Source organism: Tachysurus vachellii, chromosome 21 (genome assembly GCF_030014155.1).
Source record: "Tachysurus vachellii isolate PV-2020 chromosome 21, HZAU_Pvac_v1, whole genome shotgun sequence".
In the NCBI taxonomy this organism is placed as follows: domain Eukaryota; kingdom Metazoa; phylum Chordata; class Actinopteri; order Siluriformes; family Bagridae; genus Tachysurus; species Tachysurus vachellii.
The window spans coordinates 2,097,486-2,110,414 of record NC_083480.1 but is presented as its reverse complement, the minus strand read 5'-3'; the positions used below and the strand labels follow the sequence as shown (position 1 = coordinate 2,110,414).

Genomic DNA, 12,929 nt, shown 5'->3' with positions numbered 1-12,929 from the left:
ACACACACACACACACACACACACAATCCAGAGTGTGTGGTAGCTGTGGGTGTGATAGAGCTGCTTAGTGAGAAAGATGGGTTTCTGCTGATCTTCAATTAAACTCATTTTGTTTTCTAAATCCAATTACAACTTGTGTTATGACAGAATCTGTAGAACTGATATTTTTATAAAATCGCCATTAGTCCAAAAGCTCAGACTTCTAATATTACAGTGATTTTCCTCAAAAACGAAGAGGGAATGTAACAGTACATCTGTACTAATGTACAGCCGTGTACTGTAAAGAAACACAACAAGGTGTAAACTTAAATAACATTTACTTGCTGAAATCTACAGTCAAACACATGGCGGCTCTGTACAAACGATGGTGCACTTGCTAAGCAGTCAGTTTACAGATGAAGTCCGTTTGGTTCTTTACATTACAGCAGTATAGTGTACAAACTCCTTCAGAAAGATGCTGCAAGATCACACAATCAAAATAATAAAAAAAATAAATGTACAAGAAAAAAATATATACAGTAGCACTTCCATTTCCAGTAGACTAGATTGGGGGGAAAAAGAAAAAATATATATGAGCCAAAAATTGCAAAGAAATATACAAGCTCAGGTATGAACACAGCAAATAAGCAGGTGAGAGATTACACTGGACACGTTGGAGTTTAAACACCAGTTATCTGTAGAGTCCATCAGAAACTCCAGCACACTAAAGATATTCAGTTACTACAATGGAAAAGGTCAGCAAGCAAGTCACAGATCTGGTGCTCCGAATCCAGCCGTGGGGTAAAGTCAGTGAGAACTCCATCCACAGGAGTCAAGATGGAGCTGGCACAGGGGCAGATGAAGGAAAAAAAAAGAAAATAATTGAACCGATATGTTTGAGCACAGGTCCAGCCTGCTCCAGACTGTTACTTGTTCTAGTACTTATATATATCTATATAAGAAAGAAAACGATAGGTTATCAAAGCTCACCAGCTCCCCCTGCTGGGGGGTTTGGAAAGTAGTCAGTGTGAGGATCAGGGATGGTTACGGCAAAACTACAGTCTGAACACAGAGTAAACAGAGAGACAGGAAGGAAGACAAAATGGTACAGAACTGTACAAGACAAATGGATAGTGTCAGGATGAGAGGCAAATTTCAGGTGACTCGCGTCCTCCAAGTGCAACACACAACACTTAGTGCAGGAAACATGGACACGTGACAGGAAGGGGACATGTGGAGGGACCCGGGCAGGTTTAACAAACACAGATCAAACATGGTGAAGCAATGAACACTGACAAACAGAGCAGCCGGGACAGACGACGAGCACGCAACAGACCAGAGACCATCCCACACACACGCAGACATGAGACCATCTAACACACACACACACACACACACAGACCAGAGACCATCCCACACACACGCAGACATGAGACCATCTAACACACACACACACAGACCAGAGACGATCCCACACACACACACACACCCCACCTCACACACGCAGGCACACAGCACTGGGGTTTCCAATGACTAAAGAAAGGACTGAGGATTCATGAATGCTGCTCAACTATATACACAGACAAATCAAGGGGAAGTCTAATTTGAGGGGGGGGGGGGGGTATATTGTGAGGTACCTGTGGTCTTAGCATTAACAAAATAAAACTTAAAAAGGCAAATTAAAAATGGGGAAATAAAATAAATTTACATGCGCACTTAAATCATTCACAAACAAAACTCCCACTGATCAGCTTGGGCCGCATTAACAGGAAGTTTCTGGGATGCTGGATTCCCAAACACCACACACAGCCAGCAGGGGTCAACAACAGCCACAATGAGCAAACGGGTTAAAAGATGCGCTTCCGTTTCAGGTAGGAGTCGGCGTAGTGACCCCCGAGGCCCTGAGAATGCTGACCCACGTAGCCACCCTCTGGACTGGGCTCTGGAGACGGAATCAACCATGAGAAGAGACGCTTCTGTCCCCCGACAGGAGTCTACAGCAGAAACAGAGCAGTCTGTGAGCGCAGGGAAAGCCTTTATCTGAGGGATTAACATGTGTGATCCCTGAGCCTCTAAAAGCTAACCTACCTTAACTCCACTTCCAGGCGCAGCAGGAAAAACACTTGAGGGTGTCATGGGAGGCTTTGCCACAGCCTGGGCAAGAGAGGGGAGGAAAAAACACCACACAAACATTACTTGTGCAGCTATCATCATCATCATCATCCTCCTCCTCGCTCAAAAAGAATTTTATTGATTTGCATGCCACTTTCTCCTGACACTGAGGTACAAGGTTGAAGGTACTGGCAGCAAAATAAAAATCAATAGACATGGAGTCAGTGGTTGCTGCAAGGAAATCTGTCAGTGTCTCCTCATGCTTTAACATCCACAGCTCTGAAGGTGGTTTTTGGATGGAGCTTACCTTATCGAGCTGGGTGGTGGGCGCAGTCCCGGGGGCACCAAAGCCGAAGTAGGAGGAGCCGGGAGGGCTAGACGGGTAAGAGAACGGAGACGCTCGCTCACTGATGGCTCCACGTCTCATGTGCTGCAAACAATTACCAGACATTAAAACTTTGGTTTAGAGATTACTCTTGAAATTGATAAAACATGAGCACATGTTCCACAAGGACTTGAGCTACTGTGTAGTGTTAATTTCATCAGACGAGACGAAATATGTTCGTCAACAACCTTTTTTTTTCATGACTAAGACGAGACGATGACAAGACTGCACCACTGTCCAAAAACGCTGACTAAGACTAAATTAACATGCATTATTGTTGACGAAAAAAGACGAGACGAAAATGTTTTGTATAAAATAAAAACTAAGATAAAATCTCTCTTCATTTTCGTCTACAATTGTCTCTGCTTTTTCATCAGCTGTTACGCCTTTAAAATATTCAGCACGAGTTCGAGGCTTCGCGCTGTTTAGTGTGTGCATAGAAATAATTCGTCCACACACCGCTCAAAAATAAACAAATCCTGAGCGCAAGTCCACCCCTGGTCTAGGCTTTTTGTGTTAAATTATATTTCCTGTCGCCTCTTATTGTACATGACAGCTTATGTCCCGATGACCGGTCTTTGCATTATGATTAAAAGCAGCATCAATAAAGTAAAAAAATGTGATGTGCAGTCAAGTTCGAGTGAAACGTGAAACTTTTTTACTGAAATTGTTTCAGTATTAATCAAAAAATAAAAAAAACCATTTTTTTTGACTAAAACTAGACTAAAATTAAAAGACTTTTAGTCGACTAAAACAACGAGTCATTTCGTTGACTAAAACTTGACTGACACAAGACTAAGACTAAATTAAAAATAGGTGACGAAATTAACACTACTACTGTGGTGGCTATAAAGCGCAGTACTCAAGAGGAGAGCTGACACTACAAACCTTTATAAAGCTACAGAACAGTCACAGCTTTGCTGTATGATCAGGACAGCCACTTTCTCTGAGCAGAGCTGATGCATGTTGTGTGAACAGACCTGCTCGGTCCTTAACGGACTGCAGGACTCTTGCTGAACTGATCAGAATCTTTATACATTTTTGCTTTCACACATTTCTGAACTCTAGACACAGGAAATCTGCTCAGAGATTTGTCAGGTTTTTGACCCAGAGCCTTGCAGCTGACAGGTCGGTCCCCTGAGACCAACAAGCCATCATTAGTCACTTTCCACCTTCTATTAACACACACTTTTGTTTAGATTCCAAGTACATTACAAGCACGTTCAACAGCAGTTCACAGGATAAACGTCCTCACTTGAGACAAGGAACGTCTCAGTGTAACAGCTAACATGGGCATTGTGTTGCTTCTGTAGAGGAGATGGCTAATGAACCTTACAACAGCAGCTGCCACTTTATAGGCTCATCAAAAACATATGAATTATATACAAGCCACAGCTGTGACGTTATTCACAATAAAACACTTCGGTTGCTTATACACTCCTGAACAAAATCTTAAGACCGTAATTTTGCATTTTTGCAAAATGCAAAAACATTTGCATTTTGCGCTGGTGGATCATAACCAGGTTGTAAAAACTACTTCAAAATGTCAAAAGGAGCAAAAAACAGAGGAGGCAATTTATTGAAAAGTGCATTTAAACTCAAACGGGCTGTTCATCAGCTGATCAAAAGTTTAAGACCACAGCCCAAAAAAACCCACAACAGAACTAAGAGTCAAAAAAAAGGTCTCAGTAGTGAGAAGCCCCACTGTACTTGTAGCTCACTTCAAACACTCATTTCAGCTCGATGCGACTGTTTCCAAGAGGCTGGTGGGAACGTTGCTCCATGTGGTGAAGTCGGCGTTGTGGTGAACTGCAGCATTGTCCTGTTGAAAGACTGTCATCACACAGACGAGGGCTATCAGTCAAAAGCGATGCCTGCTGCAACACGTCCACATGACCAGCCGCCGTCTGACACCCTGAAGCTCCATTTTCCCACTAAAGTAAAAAGCACCCCCAGATCATGATGGATGATGATCATGATGACTCCACAGTGTGCAGGGAGAAAACATCTCCAGTGGGATCTCCTCGTCATGCCAGCATAGTTGGAAGCCATCAGGACCTTACAGGTTATATTTCTTGCCCAAGAACAAAACTCCATCTTTCAACACACCATGTTTTTTTGCTCCCTTGCAAATTCCAAATGTGCAGGTTTGTGGTGTGGGAGGAGACATGGCAAAGACTTTTGTTGTTCTTTAAGCTCCTCTCGCAGACCCTGTCTTCTGGTCATCAGGCTGCCGTCAGCATCAGTAATGGCCATGATTTGGGAGGAGGATCAGCCTGTGTCTTCACAGACAGCCTGTCGGATCCTCTGGCTCAGTGCAGGGGAAATTGTTTTGGGTCTACCGCTTGACTGTATCCCAAAACAGATTGTAACTATTTTATGTCTCTTGCTCTTGTTTCTTCTTTTGTCATTTTGAAGTTCTTACAACCTGCTTATGATGCACCAGTGCAGTGTGAATATTATTTAATATTTTCCCTGTTCTTAAGATTTTGTTCAGGAGTGTATTAGATTTATACTATAAAATAATAAAAAGGCTTTCATTTGTATCCTTTCTTTAAAACCACAGACCTTTCTGCTCTTATGTAAGCGTCTCTAATCCTATTTGCAGACAAAAGCAGGTGATTTAGTTGAGCAGTTTACACAATGCTACACTGACTCGTTAGCAACATTAGCATCATGCATCAGTTGTCAGTTATAGAGGCAAACCACATGCACCCAGGACAAATAAACATACTCAGATTAATTATAACTTATTTACACTTTACTCAGACAAAACTGCTGCTTCAATATTGGCAACAAAGCATAAAGGCCAGTGAGGGACCAGTTGTTCTCTGCAGCACTTTGTCATTTGTAATTTTCCTCCTCATCACAAAGAGTCATACCTGTGCCCCATAGGCCAGATGTGCTCCTGTGCTGTCCAGAGTCTCCAGATGCTCATAGAGAGGAGAGAAAGCGTCCTGTAGAAGGAAACGAGACCGTGCGGAAACATAAGGAGGAGGCGTAATAAACGCAGACATAAAAATATTTCACACCAGGGTGCTGTGATGCAACAGGACATGAAGTGGAGTTACTAGAAACACCTCCATGTGGATTATTGTGATACAACTCTATGGTTATGTCTTACTCTGTTTACACCAGTGACTCGAGGCTTCATTAGTAACGAACGAGACACATTTTAATGGTTTATGGAGTCAGACAGATTTGTTAATTTACTTTATAACTGCTCTTTTTTTTTTAATCATCAATCTGTTTATTCTCTTTGATCCCTGTGTACAGGCTGTTACCATAGAAACAATAGCGTGTCAGAATGACAGAAGGGGTTAGAGCTAGTGTTCATATTCCAGCTGGAACTACCAACATGAATTTAAAGAGAAATAACTTCACCAATCGAACTCAAGTATGTAGCAGTGCTTTAGAAGTTACACTAACCTGGTGCACCGCTGGGAACTGGTACGAGTCTTGGCAGCGCAGGTTACTGTGGAGGGGCCGTTGGTTAGCCATGCCACCTAGAACAGGTCTCTTCCTGTACGGGTGGGGCCTGGAGTTGGCAGCTACACACACACACACACACACACACACACACACACACACACACTTTAAATAATATGAAAATGACCACAGGAGGGAAAAATTAAAACATTTCACTGCAGACATCTTACCAGAGGATGGGAATATACTGGGTGCGTTCAGAAAGGGGTTTGGGGACACGCCAATCTCTTTGGGTGGCTCTCCTAATAAAGAGGTCTTTACAGAAAAGGCAGAAAATGGACAAGCCTTTATTCAAACTCTACATGTGATTCAATGTGTTTTTAATATACTTTAATCATTAAAAAGCTGACAGTCTAATGCAGTCATCAGGTGAATAAAGCACTGAAATTCAGCTTAAATATTAATTAAGCTCAGAAGTTAGAACTCAGATTAATATTTGGACCATTAATCCACAGCCACAAAAAAAAACTAGAAATGAACCCCCTCCTATATAACGTTAGCAGCAGAGCTATCAAAGGTTACGGATAGAGGATATGTTAATCATGACTATTTAAAGGAGAGATCTCTAGTTTTCTGTAAAGGCCACGGCAGAAAGAAATCCCTCACCGTTGGCAGAGTGGATCCATCACCTCCTAGCATGCTACCCAGAAGTGGAACGCTCATGCCCTGTAGCTCAGGAGAAGGGTTTGTGGGGAAAGTGTTGGGTGTGGTTGTGGACTCTGGCTCCCTCCCTAGTGTCCGGCCCAGAGGTGGAGGCTTTATGGGGCCTAAAGGCTCAGTTTGCACACCCAGGGCACCTGAAGCACACAGAACAGAGAGAATTACCACCACTGGATCAGGGAACAGAATACTGGAGGAGAAAAAAAAAGAATAACCAGATAAGGCATAATGAAATAAAGTGGTAGTTTATCCATGTGCCATACCATGAGGTAGATCTCCCAGCATATTAACACCATGCTGAAAAGGCCCAGACGCCAGAAGGTTTTCACCTAGCAGTCCGGTCTGCTGAACAGAAAAATCACATACGCTCATGTCTGTACTGAGATCAAAACCACACTGCAATAAGCAGAACAAACACTTCAGATCTGATTAAACGCAGACACTCAAGATCAAACCAAAACTGAAAATTGGATTCAGCTGCAATAGTTTCGGGTCATTTAAAATCGTGAGCATTTGAGTGTTATTGCTGGTCCTGAAGCACGAGTTATAGTTCAGATGTTCTGTTCAACACAAACCCCCCCACCCCCCCATCGCACGTCCTGTATTAGACGCTCAGAACAAAAAAAAACAAACAAATAAAACAAACACCCCACACAAAAACTCCTGTGAGAGAAAGAAATAAAGGCCCATGGCAGTGTTGCACAGTGAGCACTAGAGCTCATTACACCTGACCACAAACTTCCAGGGCTGCAACATTTAAATGAATGAAATCTTTAAAAAAATAAATAGGTTATGTGTACATGTCTGTTGGGTCAGGAGGTGTGCAGGATTTCTCTAGAACAGCGTGGACAACCACACAAATGATCGAATGAACACTCGTTCTAATGAATTATTGTGGGGACGTTTGTCCAAACGTTAACACATTAAATGAAAATGATCCACTCTGGGATTAAGGCACTTCATGTCTTATGGCAAAAAGCTGATGTTTTACTGTCCTTTTAGGCAGGTTGGAATAATGAATGTAATAATTCAACATTGAAAACATGTTGACTGTTTCATATTAGCTTTATTTACTTCACCACTTAGTTAAAGGTGAGGCCTAGTGAGCTTGAACTATTAACCAGGTATTGTACACAGTTTAGATTTTTTTTTTTTTAAGTGGTTTAAGGGATTATGTTTATCCATGGCTTAACAAGACTTTACCCTGATCACACTTCAGTTTCATGTATGTAAAAAGACATGAGTAACACCCAGGTCACTGGTGTCTTTGGGCTGAAGAAGCTGACTACATCTAGCTGAACTCATTAAGGCATACAGATGTCTAGCTGCTAAAAGTTGAAGACATTCTGTAGCCTTCAGGTCTTGCGGTGTACAAGCTGTCCCTGTCTCTAACTAGTGTGCCACACCACCACGTCACACAGCAGCACTCACACAGGGGGGCAGAAGGCTTTCTGTACTGTGCAGAACCTGTGCCCAAACAGGAGGGTTTCCTGGAAATGTTTGCTAGGGAGAATGGGAGAGTACAGACTAATGCAGCTAATAGAGCAACAGATCACAAGATGCAACCAATTTAATTACACAATAAATAAATCAGAAGAATGGACAGATGTGTGTAACGTTATTCAGTACCTGCTGGACTTGGTTCTGAAGCAGCAGCTGCACCAGCGCAGCAGAGAGTGCCGGGTTAGCGAGCAGCGGCATGACCGGGGCTGCACCGAGCAGACCTACACACACACACACACACACACACCCCCCATTACAGGTTGTTCACAGACGCATGTTGAGATGATATTCAGCTCAAGAACACATCGGGAGCAGCACCTTGTTTGTGTCCTTGATTAAGAGAAGCCAGCAGCAGTTTCAGGGTTGCCGGGTTGCTCAAACTAGAAAGTATTTGCATGGCACTAGGTTCAGGAAGGAGACCCTTTCCCCTGTTTATAGCCTGCATTAAAAGGGGGAAAATGGCAAATTTACTCAAATGTCATGAAGAATAAATGTACAAAAAAATAAGAATAAAAGCAAAATATTAAATTAGTCCAATAAAGGAACAATACCAAAGTCTGAGCAGCAATGAGTGCTGCCAGCATGCTCCTGCCTGGAGGTCCTGGAGCACAGAAGGACACACGGATATGGCCACCACCTACAGGGCTTCCATCAGTTAATCGCTGCACCTCTTCAGCCATCTCTGCTGTGGAGTACTCCAGAATGGCAAACCGCCGGAAACTTCCATCTTGTCCCTGAGCGAGCTGAGAACACGCGCGCACACACACACGAACCAACACAAGTATATTCACCTGCAAGCATGTGTGCACAGTGTATATTGGCTGAAATTGTTCATCTATGCTGAATAAAAAAATTTAAAAAAAGTTAAATATTCTAATATATTTATGTTTAATATGAATATTTCATATTAAATTTTAAAAAGTTAATAAGAATTAAGCCCATGTTTCAGTCTTTGTCTTGAAGCATTTATTTCTCGAAAAATGCTAAATTATCAAAGTAGAATAAAAAAAAGTAAATGTTTTGTATTATATAGTTTATTATATACATACAGTAGGAAACACCAGATATTTCAAGATGTTTTGTCTCTTAAAACAATTGAAGAAAAGTAGGGCTGTTAGAAACATATCAAAGCTCAGTTTTTCCCTGTGTGCGCTGACAGACGTTCAGATTAAAAACTAAAGTAGAATGTGAATCACTGCTGAACCTTAATAAAACACATGATTAGTGTAACATGACTAATAACATGCCCTCGTGCTCACAGATCAGGCCACTTTATATATTTAACAACTCCAATTTTCTGGTGACAAAGAACAATTACAGCAGGCATGAAGCCATGCGTTAGTGCAGCGTGTGTTGTGACACATGAAAAGACAAGCTGCTCTCTCTCTCATTCCAGAAAGAGCCATGGGTCAGAGGGCCTGCTGACGGACAGCACTCGGCCCGGTCAGGTGGTCACCGCCATACAAACCAGCAAGGCTCATTACCATAGCAACTGAAGACAGGAAAAGCAGGGCAAAGGTTACAGACCATCTGACACCCAGGAGAGGGGGCATCAAATATAGCTACAATGTTCCGTGCCATGAGGTGTGTAACCCAGAGTTATAATAAAAATAATAATAAATAACATACATGAACTTCAACCTCACAGCCTCTATTCTCACCTCCACCATGTCCTCAGCCAGTCAAAAATCAAATCTATGCCATTAGGACAAAGAAACCCCTGCATTCATCTAAAGGGCATGACTCAACTTCTGATCTCTGTCTAAGTAACGGGGGAAAGGAACGTGAACGCCTGCTCAACTCAGAATTCCTCCTTGAGAACTCGGTCTCATCACAGCTAGCTGGCTAATAAAGGTCCGTTCTTAGTGAAGCATCAGACATGAGCACAATAATCCATATGGGTGATTAATTTATTTTAACCCACCTGGCAGAAGATGGGCTCCGGCATGTCAGCCAATGTGTTCAGCAGATCCTGAGCAGTCATGAGGCTGGCAGGCAGGCGGTCCACACAGAGGCAGCGCGAGTGAAGCGTGGCGAACGTCAGCGATCCCACTTCGGTCCAGTGCACATACAACATGCGGGAGCCAAGCTGTTTACCCAACAGCTCCGATTTGGCCCGGGCGGCTGAATCCTTCTTCATGTACTCCACAAAACCGTAGCCCTTGGAGTGACCCGTGCACGCACTGTGCACCAAGAAGCAACGCTCCAGGTTTCCAAAGGGCCGCACCAGCTCCTCAAACTGCTGTTGCGTAAAGGCCCGAGGGAGGTTGGCGATACACAGCAGGGCATCTGTGGGCTGCAGCTGCACGGAGATCTCACGATCACGCAGCACTTGCTGGTGGAACTCCTTGATGGCGCACTGGGCCTGTTCGCCATTCAGCAGAGTCACAAAAGCTGCGAGAAAACAAGAACGATGCAAAGGAACATTAAGAATTACTGCAAGCTAACGGCTAAAGCTTCATGCTAACTGATGAGCCAAAAGGTTAAGTTTAATCTAATTACAACAGTAAGATTCATCATTTCATCTAAAAAGTTTTTCCCAATTTCCATTCTATAAATGACTCCTTCTAATAAAAACAATAAATAAATAAATAAATAAATAAATAAATAAATACCCTAGAAGTTAAAGAATAAACTGAAGGAAACATTTGGCTCCTGGTTTAAGAGACAGTTCTGGGTTAATAAGAAGCAGAAACTGTTCCAAACAGCCAATCTCATTAATAAAGGACTTACCAGTTCCTTTGTATTTGTCCACAAAGCAGTACTTCAGGTCATAGTTTTTTAACAACTCATGAACCTCCTGAAAGAAGGAAAGACAGAGAATATAATTAATTAGTTATAATTAAAAAACACTTAGCTTCAACTAGCTTGTGCTGGAATGAAACTTTCTTTGAATCAGATTTAAAAGTAAATTTTCTAATCATTTAATGATCTATTAGTAATGTCACAGTCCAGATTATTAACCCACTGCAACAAACTCTCAAACTACCAAACTATCATTGTGTCCAAACCTCAATGAGCCTCATTTATCAAGCCGGATATAAATTAATTCTCTCATTACTCCTCATTTGTAGGAGCTTTTATACAAGTACTAAATAAGAATATAAAAAAAATATTCAATATATATATATATATATATATATATATATATATATATATATATATATATATATATATATATATATATATATACATATACACACATACACACACATACATATACATATACACACACACACACTTCAAATGGTTCTCATTTCATTTCAACCATTGTAATTTCAATGGTTCTGCACTTCAAGCTTTATAGACATTCATCAGCATATTCCCACATTTTGTCCAAAGTACAAAAATCAACATTACAGAATCTTAAAGTTTTTTATTTAAACTTTTAGGTTTTCATTTGGTACAAGATGGAAAGATGCAGGACTGAACTGCCTCTGACCTCATTTAATATGGTACTTTAGCTGGGACACAAACATACATACAATAAATAAATAAATACATAAAACTCACTGTTCCCTTCTTCACAGGGACTGAGATTAAACAGAATGAATCTAACCATTAAAAACGATATAAACGGCTCACAATAATAACAATAATAATAAATCAGTGAATGAATTGAGAGGAAACAAAGTAAAAGCGGTTAAACTGGTGTTTAATGTCGGATTACTATGTAAAAAAAACACAAATAAAACACTGATTTCACTTGTATGTAAAGGCTTTGTGTAAACACGTTTGAGAGTAAAAACGCTTGACTCGAGCACTTTCTTTAACTGCAGCTCAAACATGATGTTAAAGCGCTTTTGGCCTTTTGTCAACCCCAAACTGCGTGTTCACGAAGAAGCGCGCGCACGCACACTAGTCCTCATTAACGTCGCCTCCTGTAACACGAACATTGTTTGAAACATTCACACATTTTTTGTGCCAGACATTTATAGAAAGTTGACGTGACCGTTATGTTAATGGTTCTGGAAGCGTTTACACAAAAGAAACAAGTTATAATTTGAAAATAAAATTAAATTTGGAATAAAAAGGATCCTCCTGATTGATGTTGAACGCCTGAAACACGTGAGACTGCGTAACGTGTAGTCTCACAAACGTGTAACGTGTCACAAACTCACAAAAACTTTACACGCAAATCCGCTGTAACGATGACGAACACGCGCACTTACAGGGTGATGAGCGTCGTGCACGCGCTTCGTGTCAGGAACAGAACGCGCGCACATACAGGGTTATGAGCGTCGTGCACGCGCTCCGTGTCGGGAACGAGGCGGTTAGCCACGTTAGCATCCGGATACGTTGTGTAAACCTCACTGACGTGTGACCGCTTTAACGTGTTAGACCCGGCAGAGGCGTCACCACACAGAGTAAAGTTACTGACCTGGTTGTTGACGTCAGCGGGGAGGTTTTTAATGATGATTTTGCGGCGGTTATAAAACTCTCTGCGTGTCCGCTCCGTCCTGCTGGTGATGTCGTCAGGACTGAGTGCTGACAGCTCGTCCTCAGCCCTGAGCCCTGTACACTCCTGTACAGCAGTGCAGTGCTGCTCCTCTCCCACAGCCGCCATAGCGTCCTGTACAACTTTACCTCAGGCTGCTGCTGCGTCTCTGAGCAGTTTAAACAATACACGCGTGGGACAAACTCGGGCTCTGATTGGCTGACAGGAGAATGCGTTACACTACAGCGTCCGGGGCGGAGCTTATCTGGTCACGTGGTCCGTTTAAATCGCTAACAAGCGTTGCTGTGAGGATTCTGTGGTAAACTTCCGCTCAGACCGGATGCTGTGATCAGGAGACCGGTT

The 12,929-nt window shown here is 42.2% G+C and overlaps 1 protein-coding gene across 4 annotated transcripts; it reads right to left on the bottom strand.

The window, feature by feature from the left end:
* Positions 1–300: 300 nt before the first annotated feature.
* raver1 (ribonucleoprotein, PTB-binding 1) lies at positions 301–12,807 on the bottom strand. Of its 4 annotated transcripts, XR_009647550.1 has the most exons (15): positions 12,510–12,805; positions 10,862–10,928; positions 10,053–10,522; positions 8,680–8,871; positions 8,447–8,567; positions 8,255–8,349; positions 6,889–6,970; positions 6,572–6,762; positions 6,136–6,220; positions 5,906–6,027; positions 5,359–5,433; positions 2,399–2,521; positions 2,068–2,133; positions 970–1,973; positions 301–822 (listed from the first exon to the last, which is right to left on the bottom strand). XR_009647550.1 is itself a non-coding variant. In XM_060857390.1 (14 exons), exons 1-14 carry the CDS (start codon positions 12,693–12,695, stop codon positions 1,827–1,829), a joined length of 2,022 nt encoding a protein of 673 aa, XP_060713373.1. In that variant the 5' UTR covers positions 12,696–12,805; the 3' UTR covers positions 301–1,826. The 4 variants fall into 4 exon arrangements, 3 of the variants coding, with proteins under 3 accessions (XP_060713373.1, XP_060713374.1, XP_060713375.1); XM_060857390.1 differs by having other exon boundaries at positions 301–1,973; XM_060857391.1 differs by having other exon boundaries at positions 301–1,973; positions 6,889–6,967.
* Positions 12,808–12,929: the final 122 nt, after the last annotated feature.